Here is a 25,539-nt window from a genome sequence, read left to right as displayed (position 1 = left end):
TTGTCAAATCTGTTAAGATTTCTTTTTTGCCTAACCAGTAAGGTTACCACTTTATAAGAACCAGTCCAGATTTCCGCATACTCTGACTTGTACCACCTACAAAAAGACTCTGGTTTTGAGTGTCAGGATCTTGAAGAGGTACAATGTTGATACTACGGATTGTCATTTCAGTTTTTCTTCAAATTTGTTCATGTCTAGAGTCTTTTTATTTATTTACTTTTAGGCTCTGAGACTGTGACTCTGGGACTGTAATTATAGTGGAGGAATAAAAGCAGAGAAATAATTTTGAGACTTAATATTTCGATTTATTAAAAGATAATTTACTGGCTTCATATCACAAAAAGATAAAGAGCGAAAACAGAGACTATAGCTTAAATAATGACTTCTGTTTTCTCTAAGAAATATACAAAAATCCTTATCACTTAACCTCATCTAAACTTGTTTACATCCTTTATATGTTCTTTTTCCTGCAGCATCTACCCCAATGCAAGTATCAGTGAATGTTTGGTGAAAGAAACACATTGTGGAATGAATGATCCACAAGCTAAGGCAAGGACAGAGAGTAGGTGCCAGAAAAGGGGATAATTTCCAGATCTTGACATTAGAACTGGATACGAAAGGGGCTTTCCCACTCATCTGAGTGATGTCTGAGTTCTTGGGCCACGTGCTTTAAAGAAACCTTTCTTCTTACCAACCAATAGTGACTGGCTATGCAACTAGCTGAGTAAGTCACTCATATCTATCCACTCCTCCACAAAAGATATATAATTTGCCTTGCTCATGAATAAATAAGACCTTGTTTATCCCCTTGACCCTGGGAGGGCACGCCTCAGGAAAAGCACTGTCACCATCCATTTCCTGCCTGATTTCATCCCTTACCACGGGCTGGTGTTTATTTCTTCGCTAGGAGGACAGTGAAGAGGGAACACATGCATTTCCTGAGTGTTACAGGGTGTGGGGGTGGTAACAAGGTCAGACATGAAGTCACAGAGAGTGCTGCCTACATGAGGACTGGGCTACCTGAACAGAAAAGCTGACTACATTAAGCTGTGAACTATTAATTAGGCTTACAAGGCAACAAGGAGAAACAGCATTCATCCAAGAATACTCATTCAGGTGTGATTGGTCTCAAGATTTACTATGAGGGGAATCCCATTCTGGTTGCAGTGTTGAGTCATGTATGCATATATAACCTGGCTTTCATCAACCCTTGGATTACATTATATCTCATGAAAGGTTACAATTTAATGCAGTAAAACCTAGGCAAGTCAGGATTCCTCTTGAGACAGACATGAGTCCTGTTTCCCAGAATCAGTGTTAGCAGAGGGGTATCTTTGAAAAATATTACTGCAGCGAGTCCTGCAGTCCCGCAGTCTGTCTCTTGCTTCAACAGTGTTTGGACAGAACAGACCTGAGGATGTGCCTTTTTCTAGCCTCTGAACACCCTCCAACCTCTTTTCCAGTCACAAGTTCCTGAACCATCTTCTCGGCCACCCTCTGCCTTCAAGATCAACCAACACTGTTTTTTCAGCTTACTTTCTCATTGAGGATCAGCCATGAGCTCCCAGATGTGTCAGAATTATTCCACCGAGGTGGAGGCTGCTGTCAATGGCCTGGTCAACCGGCATCTGCAGGTCTCCTACACTTACCTCTCTCTGGGTATCTATTTTGACCAATGATCTGACTCTAGAGGCCACTTCTTCCGTGAGTTGGCTGAGGAGAAGCTGAGGCCTCCAAGTGTCTCTCTCTCTCTCTCTTTTTTTTTGGCTGCATTGGGTCCTCGTTGCTGCACAAGGGCTTTCTCTAGTTGTGGCGAGTGAGGCTATTCTTCCTTGTGGTGTGGTGGCTTCTCTTCTAGGTGTGTGGGCTTCAGTAGTTGTGGCATGTGGGCTCAGTAGTTGTGGCACGTGGGCTCAGTAGTTGTGGCACGGGGGCTTGGTAGTTGTGGCTTGCAGGCTCTCGAGCGCAGGCTCAGTAGTTGTGGCACATTGGGCTTACTTGTTCCGTGGCTTGTGGGATCTTCTTGGCCCAGGGATGGAACCCGTGTCCCCTGCAATGGCAGGCAGATTCTTAAGCACTGTGCCACTGGGGAAATCCCCTCCAAGTGTCTCTTGAAGATGCAAAACCAATGCTGTGGCCACGCCCTCTTCTAGGAAGTGCAGAAGCTGTCCCAAGATGAGTGGGGTGAAACCCTGGATGCCTTGGAGGCTGCCATGGTCCTGGAGAAGAAACCAAACCAGGCCCTTTTGGATCTGCATGCTTTGCATCTGCTCCCATCTCTCCGACTTCCTGGAGAGTCACTTCCTAGATGAGGAGCGGGAAATTCATCAAGAAGATGGGCAACCACCTGACTAATCTTGCAGGCTGGCAGGGCCCCAGGTTGGGCTGGGCAAATATTTCTTGGAAAGGCTCACCCTCAAATACAACTAGGAACCTCTGGAGCCCAGTGGCTTTTTTCTGGAGGTGCCCCTTTGCCATTCCTCTGGTGTCAAAGCTTCTGCCTGAGACTTTCCCTGCAGTCAGCAGGCAGCTTTTAAATCACCCGGAAGCTCTCTCCCAAGTCATGAACCAAATGGAAACAAGAAAGCATTTTGCAGAAAAAAATTTTTTCATGTGCTCTTAATTCTGAAAGCTTTCCTCCCAAATGTAACATCCAGTGGTGCGCTTGTAACCAGATCTCCAATAAAAGAAAGCACTGATTTGTAGTGTTTGCCATTTTTCATGGTGTAAGTGTTCCCACCATGGCCAATGTCAAGCCACCAATGGTTGGGCAACCAGTTCACAAAATTCCTGAATATTAGATTCAACAATCAAATCTTGCAAGCGAGAGCTAGCTCCAGCACATCCATGAAAGCAAAATCTTATTCACTTTATAAGCCTTTATTAGACCTGTACAAAGGGCTTTGTGGAAGTTTGCATCTTCATCCATAGATGAAGACAGGATGTGGCAAAGGGAAGATGATTCTCGCTAAACTCCCTGCGATGGAAATTTAATGGGCTAGCTCTCAGGGACTAGAGATTCAAGGGAGGGAAGATACTCTAAATCTTTTTGATTCATTTTTTCTTTGTATTATATCCCCCTGTCCCCCACTCCTCCCTTGCCCCAAGTCACTTGTTCAGAGAACACTGAGATAGATATCGTAGAGTGAACTACTTAGACATGTGAGAACAGTGCCTTTGTTTTCAGCTTTTCTTGAATTCAAAGCCTTGCTTGGCTTCATCATATCGATCTGAGAAAAATCCTCTAGTAGCCTCCTTCTAGCTGTAAACTATAATGTTGAGTGGCTTCACCTTCTGCTTATTGTGCTTTTCTTACATACTTTAAGAAATTGCTCTTGTCATCTAGCTCAGCAGCTTGAATAAGTTATACTTTCAAATACAGATAGTGTTTGGCTCAATACAATACAAATGGCAGAGCAGGGTTTAGCAGTGAAGTCTCTCTAGTCCCACAGTCCACACGCAGAGCCTCCTTTCTGAATGTACCTGTTCAGCCGATCTGCCACCCAGGCAAAGTGGAGCTGTAGTTCATATTTGTAGAAAGAGCCCACCAACCTAGTAATTTGTGCTAAACCAGTTAGAATTTTTGGAAGTTACAATTTTTCCCCCTTGTTTTCTTTAGTCCCCTTCAGTAATCACCTGGTTTAACACAGGTGTAATTTCTTTAGTAAACACTTAACTCCAAGGCTCTTGTCTTCCTAGAATTAAGCCGATATAAATAGACTCCTATGATTCCAGCTTATTATCCCTTCCAACCCTGTTAGGTCACAGCTCAACACACAACATGATTTTAGAAAACCCCATCAAATGACTGACTAGAAATATAGTGCCTCCCAGAAAGACAAACATAACCATCGATCTTGATTTTGCCTCTACTCTTTGAAATGTACCAATGCATGTCTCTAAGCAAGTATATCCTGGCATTTTAGGGGTGGTCTTTTGCAGACCACCCTTTGGAATCCCATAGGCTTAAATGGGGTCATTAAGAAAGAACATATTTGACCTTAGCATGAAATAAAACACTCAAGCCAAAATCAAATTAAAGGAACATGATAGCAGCTCTCACATGCAGTAGCTAGACTCTCTTATCGCTTTCAGGGGAAAAGGATATTTTAAAATCAGGAAATTCTACCAGAACCACATATTTCTTAGACATTGAGATAGAAATATTAATACTGGTAGATGAACACTGTCAACAAACCATAGGTCTCTATCAAAACTATTGTTCTTCAAAGCAAATACCTTCCCATTCTGACCTCCATTTTAGTCCAACCTTGGTCTTTCGGGCAGCTGAATGAATTCCAGGACATATCCAGAGGCCAAATCTGGGAAGTCATTGAAAAAATTGTATCAAAAGCTGAAGAGTTCAGTCGGCATGTTATTCTGGCATAGTTGTCACTAGAAGGACAAAAGTAAATATACCATTAATATGTAAAAAAAATAGGAAATATCTTGTTAATTATTAAATCCCTAGTAAAAAGTATATTAATGGTAGATGATAAATTACCTTACAGGGACTTCCCTCATGGTGCAGTGGCTGGGAATCTGCCTGCCAATGCAGCGGACACGGGTTCGATCCCTGGGCTGGGAAGATCCCACATGCCACGGAGCAACTAAGCCCGTGTGCCACAACTACTGAGCCCATGCACCACAACTACTGAAGCCTGTGTGCCTAGAGCCCATGCTCCACAACAAGGGAAGCCACCACAATGAGAGCCTGCACACTGCAACACAGAGTAGCCCCTGCTCGCCACAACTAGAGAAAGCCTGCACACAGCAACACAGCCAAAAATCAATCAATAAATAAAAATAATAGTTAAAAAAAATTACCTTGCAATTGCTATTGGTCCACAGACTAGGAAAAATGAGAGCAATATTCTCTTTATTGCAGTGGTCTGAAGCTGGACCTGAAATATTGCCAAGACATGCTTGTATTAGCTGTGTGACTCTGGGCAAATTACTTAACTTCTCTCTCTGTGTTGGTTCCTTATCTGTACTTGGGGAATATATGTTGATGTAAGGACCCAAATGAAATAATGTATGCAAAGTTATGATTTTTATGGCCTTTGCAATGAAGGGAAATAGAAGTGGTAAAGGAACAAAAAAGAATTATTTTGGAAGAAAAAGTTTGAAAATTTTTTAAAATTGAGCACAAATTGGTAAATACCTATATCTGATTTGGTCAGTAAAATATTGGCTGAGGAAGACTCTCCCCCAAACAAGGAACTTCACCTAGAGACAAAAGGATAGCTGCTCTATTTAAAGAGGTGGTAGGGGGCTTCCTAGGTGGCACAGTGGTTAAGAATCTGCCTGCCAATGCAGGGGACATGGGTTCAATCCCTGCTCCAGGAAGATTTCACATGCCGTGAAGCAACTAAGCCTTTGTGCCACAACTACTGAGCCTGAGCTCTAAGAGCCTGTGAGCCGCAACTACCGAAGCCCACGCACCTAGACCCTGTGTTCCACAACAAGAGAAGCCACTGCAATGAGGAGCCCACATACCACAACAAAGAGCAGCCCCCACTCAGAGCAACTAGAGAAAGCTCGTGTGCAGAAACGAAGACAGCCAATAAATAAATACATAAATAAATTTAAGGAAAAAGAAGACAAGGTGGTAGGGACTTCTTGGTGGCACAGTGGTTAAGAATCCACCTGCCGATGCAGGGGACATGGGTTTGAGCCCTGGTCCAGGAAGATACCTTATGCTGTGGAGCAACTAAGCCCGTGTGCCACAACTACTGAGCCTGCACTCTAGAGCCAGCGAGCCACAACTATTGAGCCTGTGTGCCACAACTACTGAAGCCTGTGTGCCTAGAGCCTGTGCTCCGCAACAAGAGAAGCTGCCACAATGAGAAGCCCAAGCACCACAATAAAAAGTAGCCCCTGTTCTCCGCAGCTAGAGAAAGCCCACTTGCAGCAACAAAGACCCAACACAGCCATTAAATAAATAAATAAATAAATAAGTTTATTTAAAAAAAATAAAGAGGTGGTAGTGGGCAGCCATTACTTCCTTGTAGCTAAGCAAAGATCTTAAATCAACTTGGATGGAAAGGCCCAACATTAGAAGATTCTATGTGCGTATATGTAACTGCAAGTGTTGGGGGATGGTGGGTTTTATACGGGGTTGTTCTGTTCTGTTTTGTTTTATTGCTTTGACCTCTTAGCCATCCACTTGGTGGTCTCTTAGGGCCTGAGCTTTGGTTAGGGTGGTAATCTTTTGGATAATTCATAAACAGTCCAATTCTCCCCCTTCCTGACGCAAATGGAAGGACTGCGTTTCTCTATTCCCTTTGAAGTTAGGCATGTCCATATCACTCAGTTTGGTAAACAAAATGTGAGAGGAAGTGATGAGACTCACCTCTGATTTTCTCTATTTTGGTGATCAAGGAAGTACAAGTTGAAATGGAATCTACATCAGCCAACTTTGCCAGCTGGAAATGGGACATATATTGTGAATGAGAAAAAAAAATTGTGTTAGCCAATGACTTTTGGGGGTTGCTTATTACTGAAGCAGAGACTAGGCTATCCTGGGTAGTCTAGGCAGCGTAGGGCCAGGTTGGACATGGGTGGACATGGATTCAGAAGTAGCTAGGTGACACAACTGAACAGCCTAACTCATACTTACAAAGGATGATTCTTCAAAGACAAAAATAGCCCCCCCCCCCCACAACACACAAAAGAGAGAGAGAGAGAGAGAGAAAGGAAAGAAAAAAGAAAAGAAAACCCTTCAGAATCTATGTCCCGAGAGCTCTTCCATTTGCATAAGGACTTGTTCTCTCTCTAGCTACTGTCTAGCTTGGGAGGTTGATACATAGGCTTTTCCTTTTATGATCCCCAACTCAGACAACTATCATTAGCAAAATGAGACTGTGGACTAGTAGCTTCTTTCATTGTCACTTCTTACACCTCTCTACCTTGCCACATCCCTATCTCCCTATTTCCTTCCCTTCCTTCTTTCCAAAAAAAAAAAAAAAAAAATTAGATGAATGAGTGGCTAAGTATGTTCCAGGTACTGTACACATTTTTAGAAGTGCAAAGCCAAATAACTGGGATTTGGTCTCAGAGGAGCTTCTATGTAGTTAATGGCACAGTCTGACCTTCCTAAATAAATAACACTAACATAAAATGGTAAATGTTATTATACTTGAGATATTTGCTGAATAACATTCAGGCTTGGAAGTAACATGGAGTGACTATGATCTCATATGGCTAAACCTTGAATTTTCAATCAATCCAAACAATAGAGAAACATCTTAGTGAGGAGATCTGCAGTTAGTAGTAGTCTTTCGAACTTTGCTACGTCATAAGTATGAGAATGTCTTGTGTAGGCAGAGACCATTATTTTGAAACAGAAAAAAGAATGATTAAATATGTAGAGTATTTGAGGAATGTATGAGAAATGTCTGTTTCTGTTAGGCTGGGATGTGGACCTTTCCAACTCACATGATCTTCTTAGTATTGGAACAATCAATCATATCTGAAAATGACAATAGGTGGAAATAATCAAATAACAAAGAAGATACATAAACACTGTTAAGTGATTTGGGCTCTAGCCAGGAGCTGACAACGTTAGAAAATATTTTGCAGACGATTGTACACTTAAAAGCCATAAACACAGACTGATTAAAGAAATTTGCTACTTTAATTTTAATTGTTTTGTTAGTCCAAAGTAGAATTGCAATAAATGTAAAGAATACGTATGGAATGTGCTTTCTTTTTATTTAGCAAAGCATATATTTTTTAAAAACATAAAACCATTAAAAAAAAATCAGCAAACATGCCACAAAGCAAAGCAAACATAGCTAAGGTTCCCTGCTGATAACATATTGTGACTTTTACTTTGGCATGTAGAGGTCACAGAAACTCACAGACTTACAATATATGCACAATCAAAGATTCTAAGTGCTTATTTGGAACAAAGAATTTTGAGTTGTAAAACCATGAATGGCTTATAGAATGCAATTTACTAAATTAGTCTTTGTTCTTACAAACTAATCTTATCATTTGACAGTTGAAAATATATATAATCTATATTTTTACAATCACTGATCCACAGTTAATTTTCATCATTGGTGGATTTGGCAGAGTTTTCATCTGCTTCAGCTGGTGGGCTGTGTCCCCGCTGGCTTGGGATAGCAGGAAGCACACGGTTTGTCCGAAGAGGTTCTCCGGATAGAACTGGGAGGAAAGAATAGGATGAGACACTTTCAAGGTTTGCGTCTCACAAGGAATGATGGTAGGAGAACTGTGTTATTTCTGAAGGAATGAAGGCCCTTCTAAGAAGCTTTTCTTGGGGAGAGCTATACTGCACGACAAAGCTATGTATATCTACCTATCTATTCAGGCTTACTGCATGTAGTCAGGGATGTCAAATATGCACAAATACAGGCGGGGCCAAGTCTGAGCAAAACATGATCAGGTGGTGCGTGCTTGGCAGTGCTCTCTTTTCCTTGGGTGGAGTAGAGTAGCCCTTGATGGCCAAGTCAGCACTAGGCTCTAAATAGGCCCCAAGATGCTTTTGTACTGTGCTTTTATGTAAACCTCCATTGGTTCTCAGGCTTCTTTTAGGAAAAGCACTGTACCTTTCCATTTCTTTTTCATAGAGCTACAGTTGATCAAAGATGATTATCTTCCCCTCTCTCCTTAATTTTAATTGTGAAAAGCAAAACCCCTGGGCTCTGCCAAAGAAAATCCCCTCTTTGGCTTCTCCAAGCCACACTGGGATTCAAGGCTGAGTGGCTCTTTCCTTAATTAGATGTCTTTGTGACTACATTTCTGCCTAAAGACAAGGTCGGACTTGAACTTCATTCAATAATTGAATTCACATCATCCAAAACTTTCCCTTTAGATAACTAGTAAGGTCAAAGGAAATAATCTGTCAAGGAAGAGGTCTTGGTTTCTGCTACTAACTCTGTGTGTGACTTTGGACAAATTTCTATCTCTCCCTTTCCTTACTGGAAAAAAGACAGAGTTGTACTAAGACCCCCAGGGTTCTTTGTACCTGAAGGGTTCTAGAACTCTTGATTTGTCCCATCTGAACTGAAGCCTTGGGCAGAAAAGATATATTGCACACTTACTCTGTGCAAATATTTGCCAAGGGTTTTACATACATTATCTCATTTAATCCTCTCAACAATCTTATCAGATTGCAGTACCCTTATAAACTAAGTATAGAAACTGAAGTATAGAAAGGTTAAGGAACTTCAATAGGGCAGCTTCTAAATCATCTAACCTCCTTAATTAAGAGGATGTGGAGTGTGTGTGTGTGTGTACATGCACGTGAGTGCTCGCACACGTTATAAACAAATAGGTTGGGATAGGAAGAGTAGGAAGGAAATTAGAATCCAATGAGTATTACTTGTTTCATGAGGCAGCTGACTCAGTATCCTGTAGTTTTGCTTCTGGCTCAGCTACTTACTACCTAAGTAATGGGCAAGTCATGTGACCTCTCTGAACTCAGTTTTCTCAGCTACACTGCCTCCAAGTACAGATATAAGGATATAAGTACAAACTCAGAATTTCTGGGCGTGGGGCCCAGGAATCCACTTTATAACAAGCTTAGGCACAGGCAAACCTGATCACTTGATCATATATTAACAGTTTATGTTGTGAGAAGGTTCGTATGAAATAATGCCCAAAGTAAAACTGATGAACAGCATCTACTTGATTACTCCTTTCTGCTGAGGAATGCGTAGGCTGTGAGTACAGAAGTAGCACACATTTCTATCTGTCCAACATAGTGAGGAAAACAATGTCAGGAAGCCAGTCTTAAGAGAAGAATTTTTAAATCATTAAAGACATTAAATAGTGCATAGCAAAGTAAACTTCTGTTATTGTTTTTATAGTCCAAACACAAAAATTCCTCAAGGAAGGGAGTATTTGTTTTAAACAAACATTATTACCATGTTGGATGAAGCTTTAAAGACTGTCTCTATTCTATTTTCCTGTAATTTACAAGTTTGGCGCCTGACATTCTCTTGAAAAAAATGAAAGTAAACTGAAATAACAGTCCTGTCTAGACGTGTTAACAGTGTGAACATTTGCAAAGGAAGCTGAGGAAGATTCAAAATACTTACATTTTTGGTCTGGTAGGGGAGCTAGGTTGTTCCGAGTGAAAGGAAGATCCCTGATTTTAGGTCTGTTTGGGGAGAGATGCTGAAAATTTTGTCCTGAGGACAAACATATTGGTGTCAATCACGTGAAACTCAACCAAGTGCAAATTATAAAATCCAACGGATAAGAGCATCATAGAGGTTGTTATAGATCATGAAATTTATGATGTTAACAACAAAAACGATAATAATAGCTATACAATATTCAGTTTCTATCACATGCTAGTCACCATTTAAATGAAAGGGAAATGTATCAGAAATCATTTCTTGAGTAAACTAGTTTAAATAAAATTTTATAAGCAAGCACAGTTGGCCACGTACTCCACAAAACTTAAAAGTTTGAAAAAATAAAATAGGGTTTAGTGTATCGCGTGTTTGTCAATCTGTGTGAATGAGTGGGTGATGAGTAGCATACATTCTTCTAGAGCAGTGTTTCTCAATCCTGGCTGCACAGAGAAATTATCTGAGGAGTCAAAAAAAGATGCTGCTCTGGCTAAAAACCACACCAATTAAATGAGTAACTCTGGGGCTGGGACAGGATGCCAGAGTTTTGTCAGCTCCCCGGTGATTCTAATGGGAATCCAGGGTTGAGAATCACTGATCTAGAAGATGGGAGCTGACGGCAAGCACTTGGGAGATCAGGATGATGTAATGTAGATAACCCAGTTGGAGCTACGCTGGAGCTGTGCACACCAGCTCTAAATTTTCAGGAATTTCGTGAGCTGGCTGACATCATACTTGGTGGCTTGACATCAGCCGTGGTGGGAGTATTTACATCAAGGAAATCAGCAAGCACTGATTTTTCTCTGAAGAGCCACCTGTTAAACATTTATTAGCACGTGACTGATTACAAGAGATGGATGTTCCAAATACCTGGAAATAGAAGGGACTACACAAAAGTTATTTAAGTCTATTTGACAAGTTGACCGAATGGTGTAATAAATAGGAGTTTGGGGCTCTGGAGTCAGACAGGATTAGGCTTAATTCCCGACTTTCTAAATCTCAATTTCCTCATATGCTGAAATGCTAAAAATAATTTTATCTGTCTTTTCCAGCTGTCATAAAGATTAACTAGGAGAAGAACAAAGGTAAAGCATTTAGCTTATAGAGTACACAATAAACATTAGCGATTATTACAGTGTTATTCTGTGGCATGTTTAACGTGATCTCCTGGACAGTGGGGCATGTATTCATTTGATTTTTTGCTTAGTAGTCTAATAGGAACCAGAATCACCACAGCAATGCTTATAGGGGTTAAGTCTTCTGTTTGGGTAAAGCAGTCCTTGTAACAGGGAGGAAAAAGCATTAGTCAAGATGTATCTCCAGTCTGCTCTGGTGGGTCCAGTGGTAGATGTGTAGGGGCAATCATCTGAACAGTGCCATCTGATGACTATTAAACAAAATTTCCAGTCTCCTTGGTGGACATTTTGCCATTATATTTTTATTCCTTTGAACTTTGAAGGTTAAATAACCTCACAAGTCATTATTTAAAAAGAAAACATTCCTGAGTAGAATTACAGTAAAACCCATATCAGCTCATATCTGATTATTTATCCATGAACACTTGAGCAGAAATCTGCAAAACCAAAAATGAGATAATGATAATTATGGATAATGCATAGTGAGTACTTTCTATTGTCAAGGACTGGACTAACTGCTGCAGGCATAACCTCATTTAATCCTAACAATCACCTTCCCTTATGAGATAGATACTATTATCACCCCCATTTTGCAAATGAGGACACTGTGGCTTGGAGAAGTTCTAAATGGTGCTCAAGGTCACATGATAGGAAATGACAGAGCCTGGGCTCCAACCCAGGGCTGTCTGGACCTAAAATTCACACTATCCTGCCTCCTTAGGAGCCAAAGCAATATCAGTAGGATGGGAGAAGTGGCAGAGAGGGACTTCAGTAGTGATTTGGGAGGAGGTGGGAGGAGAGTTAAACTTTTTCCACACTGGCATTTTGCTCGGGTTTGAAGGACAAGGTAGAAAGTGTATAGTCCAAAGCTCTCTTATCTGTGCTGTAGGCACCTTCAGGGAGTGTCCAGCCTGTGGGGACAGGGTTGAGGACCACTGCCTCAGAATAAAAACGCAGGAAAGGTTTTCATAGTTACATGAGAAAAAAGAAGTGAATGAAGGTTCATAATAACAAATAAATTCAGCACTCATCTACTGAAAACTCCCCGTATTCCAGAACCTAGAGTTCAAAGAAAAGGCAAGGTGCTCAGGAGGGGCGGATGGGGAGAGAGGCAGGTAAAGCTGTACTTTTGAAGGCCATGAGTCCTGTGTGAGGGTATCACAGAGGAAAGACGTGTCCAGAGACGTCGATGTGTCCTGAATTCCATAGACCTTGCTTGAACATCTGCTCCACCACTTGCTAGCTGGCTCTGTGACCTTAGGCATGTGGGCTAACCACTCTACCCATCAGTTTCTTCATCTCTCAGATGGGGATAAAAACTCCTCTCCTGCAGTGCTGTTGAAGGGGGAAGTATGTGGTTCACTGCCCCAGACGAGACTTAACAAGGCAGAGGAATTCTTTTATGACAGATAGTAAAAACGGGCCACACCTCCTCCAGCAGTCAGGGTAATTCTACCTAGGAGGCAAGTTTGGGGCTGGTTCTTAAAAGATTGTAGGAATGTGTCAAGCACACAGTGGACGAAAGGTAAAAATAACGTGGGCAAGGTGTCACAGAGTGAAAAGGTATGGGGTTGTCATGGAACTGAGAGATATTCAAGGAACTGTTCAGGGGGATGGGGGGTGGGGGGAAAGGACTTGAAACGGGAGGTGCAGAAGTGAAGAATGGGAAGTGAGGCCAGGCCATGTTGGAGGACTTCATTTGCCAGCTAAAGAAGTGGCTTTTGTCCTGTTAAGATGCAAAGCTTCTGATGGGTTTAAGCAGAGGTGGCCACAGCATCAGACCCATGTGGGGAGGAGAGCGTGTTGTTGCTGGGATAGTCTAGAAAATTCTCAAGAAGAAAGTTCCCTCTTGAGGGAGAAAGGAAGCAAGCACTTTCTTAGGGTCCTTGTGATGGCTTGTAAATAACCAGGCTGGTAGCAAACACCACAGAGCTTTCTGTTCCATTTTCTCTGAAAGCTGCTCACAATGAATTAAGCTGATGTGCTCCAAATTCCCTCATTAGGTTAAGTGCCTCATCCCCCTCCTCGCTCCATCGAGCCCACTGACAGCTCTCCATAAAAGTTAAGCAATAATCATTACAGCTAAATGTGCAGGGCTGCTGATGTAAGCACGGAATATTAGCTGCCAGGAATTCAAACGGTAGCAATCAGGGCTAGCCCATATTATTTCTGCTAAACCCAGGGCAGGAAAAGAGAAAATCCAAAGTAAAGGGATGGTCAAGTTCAAGCCAGTGGTGCAGTGGTATGATGTATAGTATCCAATTGCTTTACCACATTAGGTTTTCACATCAAGTGTGGGAACTCAATGTAGAAATCTGCTGAGTTTCAACTCGCCTAGACTAACAACTTAAACCACTTAAGTGAACCCTCTCAACTGTAGTCTGGAAGCTTCAGTAGTTCTAAAAACAACACCTCAAGTTGGGTTAAAAATATTCACAAAAAATAAAACCTATAAGACAGAGAGAAATTTTTTTATTTGGGGGAGGACAGTGTAATTTCTAAGAAAATCACATTGTAGGTAATTTGGTAAGCATACTTCCAAACTGGACTTTGAGATTTAAAGACAGACATATTTACATTGCCATGGTGATAACTTCCTATTTAGGAGGTCTGGATTCAAGTTCTGAATATGTCACTAATTAGTTGTAAGACTGAGCAGATTGTTTTAACTTTTCTAGGCCATGTGAATTATCATTGGAAAGGGCCCCATGAAACAAAATTGTCCCAGACTCTGTATCCAGAGGATAGGAAAACTGTAGCCGAGAGAGAGGTGACATGTCGTACCTTATCAATCAGGGCTCAGGAAAATAGAGACCTCTTTAGGCCTTTGAAACAGAGGGAAATTTCATACAGAAAGTTGGTTATATTGCTGGGGAAAAGCTGAGAAGCCAGAGGACAGGGTAGAAGGACAATGCAGAGATTAACCACAGCAGGAAGGTGCAACCACTGCTAGGCTGGAGTGATAAGGGGAAGAGTTGGTTATATCAAGGCCCACAAGCTAGTGGCAGCCAGAACCACAGAGTGAGGGGCTGTGTGGAGGAAGTGGGAGGAGTTGGAATCACTACTGGAGATTCCATAGGAAGCAGAGGGACATTGTATAGAACGACACTGGTTTTCCTCTTTCTCCTGCTTTTACTCTTGTGCCAACGCCTCCTGGTACTTGGCCAAAAGTACCTGGAAGCATCTGCAAGGGAGCCTGGGAAGTGTAGTTTCCTGAGATACAGAGTAGAGTTAGCAGGAAGAGACTAGATCTGAGAGCAAAAAGGCAGTTGACTAGCACATTTACTTAAATGTCATCATCTTTTAAGCAAAGGTCATCTGTAGCTTGTCTCCAAGGCATAGTGCTTAGTGCAGGGCCTGGCACATAGTTAAAAAACAATGACCCACAAATGTGTGTGTGTGTGTATGTTCAATCACTGTTCTAAATATTTTATATGTATCAATTTATTTTATCTTAACAGCAACTCACAGCCCTAAAAGGTATTTCCTCCCATTTTTGACATAAAGAAACAAAGGCTCAAAGAGATTCAGTAACAGCAAGTAAATGCAAGAGCTAGAATTTGAACCCAGGTCGTGTGACTTTAGAATTCCTCTTTTCAGGGAATTCCTTGTGGTCCAGTGGTTAGGACTCAGCTCTTTCACTGCCATGGTCCCAGGTTTGATTCCTGGTCAGGGAACTAAGATCCCAGTAAGCCATGTAGTGCAGCCAAAAGAAACAAACAAACAAGCAAGCAAACAAAAAACAACAAACAAAAAACAAAAACAAAAAACAGAATCACTTTCTTAACCACTGGATATGTTGCCTCTTGATAAATTAAGATAAGAAACACTCAGTAATCGTTTAAAGAATGAGTGGATGACTAAGTTCCTTTCCATTAAAAACCTTATGATTTTGTACCTAAACATGAGAAGAAAATCAATTTAAAGTGAGTTGTATAATCAATTTAGCAAACCCATGTCCCTAAAAGCTCATTTATAGGCTGGAGATTCTTGGGAGATTTATCTTGTCGTGACTCAGTTACCTAGATTGGCTCCTGGTTATCACCAGCACTCAAAAACATCGGTTGAAAAAAATAAATGCCTTGATACAGGCACAGCTAATTATTTAACATTCACTTGGATAATTCTGCCTCTCCTTTTCTGCTTTTCTGCCCCTATAGGACTTTTCAAGTTACTTCACTGGAAAAGTGAAACAAATCCTCAAACCAAGTTTATTTGAATTTCCTTTTGTTTTAAATAATACAGAAAGTTTTAGGTGGCACGTGTGACAGAATCTACTAGTTCTCTATCTAATATCTACTCTCTTTTTTCTCTTAGAAACAAAAATCCAGTTTTGGAGGGACAGCCATGTGTCCAACTAAAAGAATACAATTCCCAGTCTCCCGAGCAGATAGGTATGATCACGTGATAGGTATGACCACGTGATAGGTATGATCATGTGATAGGTATGATCACGTGAGAGGTATGATCATGTGAGAGGTATGATCGTGTGAGAGGTATGATCAAGTTCTGGCCAATGAGATGGATGCAGACTGTGGACTGCACGGGCGATAACATTAACAGGCGCTAATTCAGCTGGCGGACATCCATTTTTTTCCCCTCTCTCTCCTTCCTGCCTCCTGCTCTGTTAGACATTATGAAACGTGAAACGATCCAAAGGATGAAAGCCACAGGTTAAGTTGTAGAGCATACAGATGGAAGAAGCCTGGGTCTCCAGTGCTCATGGATTCACCAAGCACCTGGGAACCATCATCTTCAACCTCTTTCATATGAGAGCAATAAACTTCTATGCTGTCTAAGCCACTGTTAAACAATGGATTTCTGTTACAAGCAGATGAGCCCAACCCTAACTGATAAGGAACAGACAACCCAAGGCTGTTCTGGGAACAGAAAAAGAACAAGGCTTTCAAAAATTTCAAAAAATTTTCGAAAAAAGAAGATATTAGCCAGGACAGGACGAACTCCAGAAAGCAGGCTGAGTTAAGTCCCTGGAGGCCACCAAAGTGTCAAAACACAGCAGATCCACATTCTTCCTTCCTTCCCCTCCCACTGAGCACAAGGGAAAACTAACCAGGCTCTAGCGCTTTGTGGAGGAAGTAAAGTTTCAAGGGAAGTTTTTCCCAGGAAATAGCCTTCATATGTTTATTTCTCTTTATCCTGTGCTTAAAAGCATGTAAATATGTACGAGGGAAGCCATACTCTGTCTCACAGGTTTCAGACCCCAGGCACACGTAGATGAGTGAGGAGTGCCAGACTCACGCTGCGGATTAAATGGGAAGGAATATTCCTTAGTTCCAAAGGTATACTGTCCTTCTCTACTTCTGAAAATATACATAGCCCTCTTGGTTTTTTTGTTTTTCTACTTCTGAAAGAAATACGGGTTCAAGAAATATATCATTTTTCCTCTTAATCCTACTATAAGACAAACAACAACAGAAAGTTGTTGATAAAGAACAAATGACACTCCATGGAGAGATACTAGAGAGTGGTGTGGACTGGGCTGAACCGGGGACAGTGATGTCCAAGTGGTGTCCGTGGAGTAGTGTTTACTCAGATCCAGCCAATTATTGCCAAGTGAAATCTGAGTTCAGCATTGCCAGACTTTTCAATTTCTCAAGAGAAGCTAGAGTGTTAAGTTTTTATATAAAACTTCATGATTTTTAAATATTAATAATTAATTCACTTGATAACAAAATAAGCCATTGTAGTAATGAACTGATGTTGGAAGCTGTTTTGCAGCCTCTGCTTTAGAACAATAGTTCTTAGTCTCTGGTGTACATAGGAATCACCTCTGGGCCATTTAAAAAAATATAAGTAAAAATGTTAGTATGATACATTTGTTTAAAAGTGGGGGGGAAATAGATAAGTATATATTGCTTGTATGTATACAAAAACATAGATTCTTTAATGTGATACACATTTAAAATGTATATATACATATATATTTAAGTATGTATAAAATATCTCTGGAAGGTAAACAAAACATTAATAACCTAGTTGGCTTTGGATGAGGGGCACTGGGCAGCTTGGGGAAGAGGCAGGAGGGAGAACTGCCCTCCTTTGTAACCCTTTGGTGTGTGTGGAGCCTTGAACCACACGTGTGTGAATGTGTCCTCTTTCTACACGTATGCATAGAAGGCATTGCCATTTTCCCTTTTGCCTCACCAAGATCTTGGTCCAGTAGGCCTGGAGCGGGCACTGAACACCTGATTTAAAAACAAACAATCACACAAACAAATCAACCCCTCGTGGGTGATATTGCCAAGTATCCCTGCCTAAGAATCCTTGCTAGTGGAAGTAGTAACATTCCTGCTCTCATCTGCCAGTCACCACACACATTTGCTGCGATGCAATAAGATGAGAAGGCACATACTTTTACTTGATGGTTGCTTTCAGGGTGGAGAAGCAGACTGTTTCCAATGCCTGCAAATCCTGAATCCAGTGAACTTAAGGGAAAAAGGTGGCCTAATCACCCATTTCCTTCTGCCCCTGCCCCCTAGGCTACCTACTGTCACTCCAGCTCCTAACCCAGGATTGCGTGACTCATTTCATGTAAAGAATCTGTGAGAAATGAGGAAGAAGGAAGCAAGGACGTTACCTGATGAAGGATTATGTAGATGAGGAAGGTGTGACAGCCCTGACACCTCCTGGTGACTGGATCTGCTGGTAAGCAACCTGTCTAGCAGCTTATCAGAAGAAGACACAGTCCAAGCTTTACAGAACACCTGGTTCGAATCACCTTTCCAAGGGTTATCTAGCAGCGTCTGGTAGCCAGTTCTGTTATTCAATAAATCCTGCTCACTTCGGCTTTTCTGAGATCGCTGGACGGCGTGATGAGTACCAGAGCTCAGGCCGGCGTGGGAAGTGGCCCCCTGGGAGGCTGTCAGGAAGTTATGGCCCAGGGTGATGGGTGGGAGACTCTGCGTTCTGATTGGTGGAAGCCCTTTACGGGCCAGTGGCTTCTTCTCGGGCAAGTGATATTTTGAATTCTCTGAGGTCCTCTTCTTAAAGTCCACCATAGCCACCTGGTCATCAGGCTGTTCTTGGCAGCTGGTATCCACGTTGCTGTCGAAGGTAGTGATGATGTCATCGACTTCCGAGGTGTGCTCCCCCCTGTGCCAGTCCCTGCTGTGATCCTTCTGATAGGCCCTCTGCTCTTCTTTTTTGCTCTTGCAGAAGATTTGATTGAGCACGCTGAATCGTCCCTCCTTCTTCTGGGGTCTATTGTTCTGGGGAGGAAGGGGTCGAATCGGCTCTGTGCTATGGGAATGCAAAATAACAAGGATGCTATGTGAGAACAGGAAGTGGAGACAACAGCAGTATAACCAAACAAAATACCTCCCTCTATTCCATCTACCTGAGCAGGTGGATCATTCAAAGATACTCAAAGCCCTCTCAAGTCAAAGGTGGTGTGCAAGAGCTACTTACAACATCCTTTGCCATGCCCTTCCTTGCCATGCTCAGTTCTCGGTCCAAGTAAAACATTTCTTAGTTAGATTTCACTTGCTCCCTCAGAAACTATCCTTTCAAAATTTGTTTTCACCAAGGGATCACGTAAGCTGAAAATACCTTAAAGTGTTACTGTTCTCACTTCTTAAGGACAGTCAGTAGGAGTACAACTTTAAGTCAAAGAGATGAAGGCCAAACGTGGAGTTCAGGCTTCAACCAGCAGCAGTAGGGTGGAGGTTGCAGACGTGGGGGGAGGATGATTTTAGGCTTGTCTCTGAAAGGGATCCCAGGAGATCTGGGCAGAGCTCTGACATTATCTACCTTAGGAAGCCTGCCCATTTTACGCCGTTTGTGTGTTATTTGTTTCCTGTTGAGTTTCTACTAAGTTTCCTATTGAAAAACACTTTTGAAAAAGGTATACCAAAGGAAGCCGAGGAGAGAAGCTTTTGTCTGGGCTTCAGCTGCAGAAGAGGAAGTGTGTGTACCAGAGGTTGGGTGTGGCAGCAGAAGAAAAGTGAGCCATGCCCAACAGGCAGGCAAATTCTAAAAGAAAAAAAGGTCAGCAGTGGTCCGGCTGGCTCTTCTTGTGTGGAGAGTTTCCCTGAGGCACTATTCTGTTTTTGTTCTTTGGAAAATTCTGTGTTATTCTCTTCTGAGGCCACAATTGATTTAATGCTTTCTGTGGCATGAGTTAATGATGAAACCTGACCCGTGTGCACGCTCTAAAAGCCAGATTGCAACATTACTCTTTGGAGTGAGATATTGTAATCTGTAATTTGAAAAACATCACCCCTCATTCTGGCTGCATATAATGAACATTTTTTTTTTTTCCCCTGCAGGTCACACAGTATATAATTGAATCTTTATCCCTGTGATGTATTTTTATCTCCCTCCTTTCACCTTCCAATAGGCTTTTTGAAATATGAAACATAGCTTCTGGACTCCTGATACTACCAGAGAGAACCCCAGGAGATCTCTAGAATTCTTTCAAGTTTCCCCATATAGAATATGCCCCTGTGCTAACTGATGCTACTTCAGCATCTTCTACAATCAATCTCCTCCTCCTATTATGGTTGTGATTTTGGCCAGTGGGTCTCAAACTGTGGTCCACTGAACCCTGGAGGTGAGGTCCCTGACAGTCTTCAGAGGTTTCATAAGGTTAAAACTATATTCATAATAATATGAAGATGTTGTCTTTTTCACTGGTCTGCTTTTTACACCAAGCGTGCAAGAGAGCAAGTGGGTGAAACCATGGGCTCCTTGGCACAATTAAAAGTAGCAGCAACAACAGACTTTCATTTAAAAAATTGCCATTTAACTTAATAATGTCCAGTAAAAGTCAGTCATTTTAGTAAATATTGATCCTTGAGATACACTTTTTAACAAAATAGTAAGCACTAATAAGCAATTCTGCTGTACACTGAAGTATAATGGTTGTTTTGAAGTAAAACATTGTGCCACTGTTTGAGTTGCTAGCTGAACTAGACACTTTTTTTTTTCATGAAACATCATTTTTATGGCTTATAGACAAACTATGGTTATTTGGAGTTGGGCATTTGATTTCTCAAAAACGAACAAAGTGAGCCTGTCATTTCAAGGTAAACAATTGACAGTAATTGTTGCCAATGACAAAAATATAGCTTTCAAGCAAAAATTAGAATTTTGGAAAATTTGTATGCACACTCTGAGCTTGACAGCTTCCTGATATATAAAGGCTTTTCTGATGAGATCAGTGATGACATTAATAAATGTGATTTTTTTCTGATATTGTATAATGAAATTTATTTGGAAGATCTTCATAACTAAGTAAACCAATATTTTCCAAATGACCAATACAAGATATTATAAAATCATGCATAGGTGTAAGACACATTTAAAGTGAGAGAGAGTTGAATGGATTTTAATATAGCAGAATTCAAAAAGCTCACTGATATGGTGACAGAGTCCATATTGCAACTAACCTTTAGGAGACTAATACTTGTCAAGTTTTGGTGTAGTATCAAAGGAAAAGTATCCACAGTTATCTGAAAAGGCTATTGAAATACTCCTCCCTTTTCCATCTACACATCTATATGAGGCCACATTGTTTTCATACACTTCAGTCAAAACAACAATATTGCAATGGATTGGATGCAGAAGCAGATGTGGAATCTAGCTGTATTCTATTAAGCTTCCATAAAGATATCAAAGAGATTTGAAGAACAAAGCTGCTCTTCTCATTACATTTTTTTGGTTTGTTTTGAAGAGTGGGTTATTTTTAACTAAAAATATGGTATTATATTAACTTGTAAATGTAATGGCTTGTTATTACTTTAAGTTAACAACTAAATATTTTATCAAAAGTTTCTCGGTTTTAATTTATAATGTCATGACTATTGAGAGGTGTGGCTCAGAGAAACAAAAGCTCTTTTAGGGTCCTCCATAATTTTTGAGAGTGTAAAAGCGTCCTGAGAACAAAAAGTTGGAGAAACGCTGATTTAGGCAAAAGAGCAACTAAGAGTATGTGGCCTAAAGGGATGAGGAAAGGGAGGAAAAGGAAACAGGAGCTCAGAGTTCAGTGAATGTTAGGCTGAGGGATTCAGGCCTACTGCTATAAATTTGCTCCACAGAGTAGAGGACATGTCATTACATGTTAGATAATGGCAAACACATTTATTAAGTTATTGCTGGTTTTGTGTTGGTTTTGGCAGTTTCAACAATTTCATCCAGTTTTATAAATCTTTGAGAGGGAGAAAAAAATGAGTGCCTCCTGGTGCGCTCACCTGCTCTCTTGGGAGAGGAGCTTGACACAGGCCGTGTGGCCGCAGTACAGGGCGTAGGCTAGGGGCGTGCTCTCATTGATGTCTCGCAGGTTGCTGTCCATGCCCAGCTCCAGCAGTGACTGCACACAGTCTGCCTTCCCTGCAGCTGCAGCCCAGTGCAGAGGTGTCCTGGGGGACCACAGGGGAACAGCACAAGTATCTGAACACACGAATGGTACAGGCTACGTAGCTGGCAACAGCTCCTGCTTGAAGTTGGGTCATGGCAGGAAAGATTTGTTGCTATTTACAGTATGGAAATGGTACGTATTAAATGGGTTTTCAGGATGATGGTGGATGTGTGCAGGGGCCTGTCCTCTAATTCTGATATTCTGTGGCCTTCCACCTGCTTTGGTCTTTCTGAGAATTTCCTAGGAGAGGAAGTAGTGGGTCAAAGGGTATGAACAATCATAAGGCTGCTTATATACAGTGCCAAACTGCCTTCCAAGAAAACTCACTCAATTTCTCCTCCTAACAGCTGTGTTACTCCTTCCTAATGTTGTGTTATCACCATCTTTAAAGATCTTTGCCAACTTGGTAGGCAAAATGGTACCTCAGTATTGTTTTCTTCTGCATTTCTTTAATTGATAGGAGAACTTTTGAAATATATGTTTATTTGCCATTTGTGTTTCTTCATTGAAATGACTCAATGCCCTATGCCCATTTTTCTATTAGATAAGTTTTGCTTACTAATTTATATGAGCTTTTTAAATATTTAAGGTAGCAGTTTTTTCTAGGGTGTGCTTATGAAAACATTTTCTCCAATTTGTTACTTAGCCTTTAATTTTTTAGTGATTTTCCATAAAAAATTTAAGAAATAATCACATTTATTTACCTCTTCACTTTTGGTTTGTTTCATGATTTTATGTTTTAGAAAGTCCTTCATCAGCCAGAAGGTGGCTATTTATCAGTATTTAAACTTTTGTTAAATGGTAAAACCATTATTTTCTTAAGAAAATGAAGAAAAAAAGCCAGAGACTGGGAGAATATATTTGCAAATTGCACATTCAACAAAGATTTTGTATTCAGAATATGTAAAATATTTCAAAACTGAACAATAAAAAAATATGAAGTCAATTTAAAAAAATTAGCAAAAGATCTGAACACTTGATCAAAGAAGATGCATAAGTGGTAAATAAGCACATGAAAAGGTGCTCAATAACATTTATCATTAGAGAAATGCAAATTAAAACCACAGTGGCATACCACTACATACTTATTTAAATGGCTAAAATTAAGGGAAAAAAAGAATGTATGTGTATATATATGTGTGTGTGTGTATAACTGAATCACTTTGCTGTACAGCAGAAATTGGTACAATATTGTAAATCAACTATACTTCAATTAAAAAAAAAAAAGAATTGAGAAAAACAAACAAACAAACCCAAACCTGGGAACACCAAAGGCTCATGAAAATTTAGGGCAACTTGAACTTTTATACATTTTTGTGGGAATACAAAATGGAAACAGTCAGAAAACAGTTTCTTAGTTCCTTCTAAAGTTAAACACACTTATCATATGATCAAGCAATCTCACTTCTAGATATATAGCTAGAGAAATAAAAATTTATGTTCACACAAATACTCGTACACAAACATTTATAGTCATGTTATTTGTAATCACTGAAAACTGTAAACAACCCAATGACTTCAATGGGTGGAATGGACAAACAAATTGTACTTCATCCACAAGATGGAATACGACTCAGCAATGAGAAGAACAGCCTACACGGTATATGAGACATAGATGAATCTCAATTCATTCTACCAAGTGAAATAAGTCAATCTCAAAAGATTACATACTGTATATTTCCATTACACGACATTCTGGAAAAGGCAAAACCCAAGAAACAGAACGAATCAGCGGTTGCCAGGGCTTAGAGACGGAGGAGGCCTTGACTACAAAAGAACAACCTGAGCTGATGTTGGAGAGGATGAATCTTGCTTGTGGTGGTTACACAAATCTACGCATGTGTTAAAATTCATAGAACTATACATCAAAAAAAAAAAAGGTAAATTTTACAGAATGTAAACAAAAAGGAAACCCCTGTTTTCTTCTAGATTTATTTGGATTAAAAAAAAAACCTGCACATGCGTCCGTATGTGTATTTTGATATGTGTGGTGACGTGTGGAGCCAACCTGACCATTTTTCCAGTTACACTTTTTCAACCCTATTTATTAGTGCGGTGGGATCATATTTTGAGATCCTGACCTATATACGTACTTTTCTACCCTTCCTCTTTCCTCATTTAAGGATATGGTTGACCTTATGCTCAGCCTCAGGGGAGGGATGTAGCAGGGTGGAGAAGAGAAATAGTCAGTGTCTTTCTGTTTCCAAAAGCCAAGCCCAGAATTGAGAGCAGATTTGGAGCAAATTAGTTCCCCAGCTGTAGAAAGAGCTATCAAGGCAGATGGCACAAGAAGGTGAGACGAGCATAAAGGACAACCGGACCCAAGAGCAAAGGGGACCTGAACCTCGCTTCCTTGGCAGAGATGCTGGGAAGCAGGTGGTGGGGGATGTCTATGTGGTGTGTCTGGGCAGCAGGACCCTGGGAGGCTGAGGGGGGCACAGTGAAAGACGACATTCCTGTAATGGGGCCTCCCATGAAGAGAGTGGCTGTTCTTCCTGTCAGTCACTCTGGGAAGGACCAGTCCTGGGTCAGGAAAGGAGGCCGTGGAAGGCCTTTCCTTGGCTTCCTTTTGGGGCTTGACTGCTGGCAGAAGGCCACCCCTGGGAGAGCCAAGAGGTCTCTCAGACACGGAGGCAGCCTGGGGGCTGGACAGAGAAGGGCTCAGTTGGGGCTATCTGTGAAGCGGCCTGGGCCTTAGTATTTGGAGAGCAGCCATGTCCACAGTGTGACCAGAGTCCCCGTGGCTAGATTGTGTCCTCTGTCAATCAGGCATCCTTTTCCTCCTGTTACGATGTGGGCAGCAACTGGAGAACACTTAAGAGGACCATCTATGTTTTCAATAGAGTCGTCAATCACACAGCCTATTTGAACATGTAGCAGATATGATACATTTCATGCTATGCGAGTGAGGTCTCCAAACAATATTTATTATGAAACAACATGAGACACCAGCCATATTATGCCTTCCTGCTTAGAGAATACTGCCAATAAACTCAATAGATGGAGGGTTGGATATGAGCGTAGTCAGGTTTACCAACACGTGACAGTTCTCTTTGGAGCATGGTGAAATACTCCTTTACAACCATTGCTAAGAGTGACTGTTTTAATTCTTCCGACCATCAGCATGGAAGAAGAGGTCCAGAAGGACACAAGGGAAAAAACTATTTTGCAGAGAAACAAGAGAAGCATAGATAACTTCTAACTCATACACACAGAGATTTCCTGGGCAATATGTAGTATCCAATTTCAAGTTATCGAAGCCCTGGTTCCTTTCTTATCTCTAAGCTTCAGGACAGTCCTGCAAACACAGCAGACTGAACTCAGCTATCACAGGGAGGAGCTGGCGAATCAGTGCCCATGATTCAGAAGAAATTCATCAGAGACATGCAGTGGGCTGATGAGGTGGTCTCTGAGTGGCAGGAGATGATGGGTACAAGAACGCAGTGTTAGTTGACGTGTCAGAAGCCAAGGAATGATTTAAGGAACATGCAAACATTCCCTAGATAATTCCCAGATATATGAGGGAGGAGAGTTTGATAAAAGACTCTCCTTCCTGAAGATAAATGACTGGGTACTAAAGGAAAGTATGACCTCACAGACTGATGAAATTTGGACATTTAAGCTACATAAGCTATTTATGAGTTATGTGTTCTGTGCTATCAATCTTAGGCTAGTACCACCATGTTTTAAATGTCATAGATTTATGATGTGTTTTAATATCTAGGAGGACTAGTTTCCCCATATTTTCCCTTATCTTTTTTTTTTTTAATCATTGCCTTATTTTTCTTCCATTTCCTAAACTTTCTCCCCACTGGGGGAAAAAAAAAGAAGGAAAGCAAAGTCACAATTGTTGCAAATGCCTAAGTACTTAAACCTATGAAAATTTTGAAAAAGTCTATACTAACACAAGCAT

At 41.0% G+C, this 25,539-nt stretch overlaps 1 protein-coding gene and 1 pseudogene across 1 annotated transcript in view; one reads left to right on the top strand and one right to left on the bottom strand.

The window, feature by feature from the left end:
• The first annotated feature begins 1,556 nt into the window (after positions 1-1,556).
• Positions 1,557-2,430, top strand: LOC130832279 (ferritin light chain-like; annotated as a pseudogene).
• A 5,623-nt stretch (positions 2,431-8,053) lies between these two features.
• Positions 8,054-25,539, bottom strand: part of ANKRD55 (ankyrin repeat domain 55) — a 96,685-nt gene continuing 79,199 nt past the window's right edge. The window contains exons 9-12 of the mRNA XM_057743344.1: positions 21,460-21,627; positions 17,847-18,508; positions 10,074-10,166; positions 8,054-8,175 (exon numbers count right to left, since the gene is read on the bottom strand). Coding sequence (XP_057599327.1) covers positions 8,054-8,175; positions 10,074-10,166; positions 17,847-18,508; positions 21,460-21,627 — 1,045 coding nt within the window. The remainder of the gene's footprint in view (positions 8,176-10,073; positions 10,167-17,846; positions 18,509-21,459; positions 21,628-25,539) is intronic.

Source organism: Hippopotamus amphibius, chromosome 1, assembly GCF_030028045.1.
Source record: "Hippopotamus amphibius kiboko isolate mHipAmp2 chromosome 1, mHipAmp2.hap2, whole genome shotgun sequence".
NCBI classification, from domain to species: Eukaryota; Metazoa; Chordata; class Mammalia; order Artiodactyla; family Hippopotamidae; genus Hippopotamus; species Hippopotamus amphibius.
The sequence above is the reverse complement of the archived record's forward strand: the minus strand, read 5'-3'. Positions and strand labels throughout refer to the sequence as shown.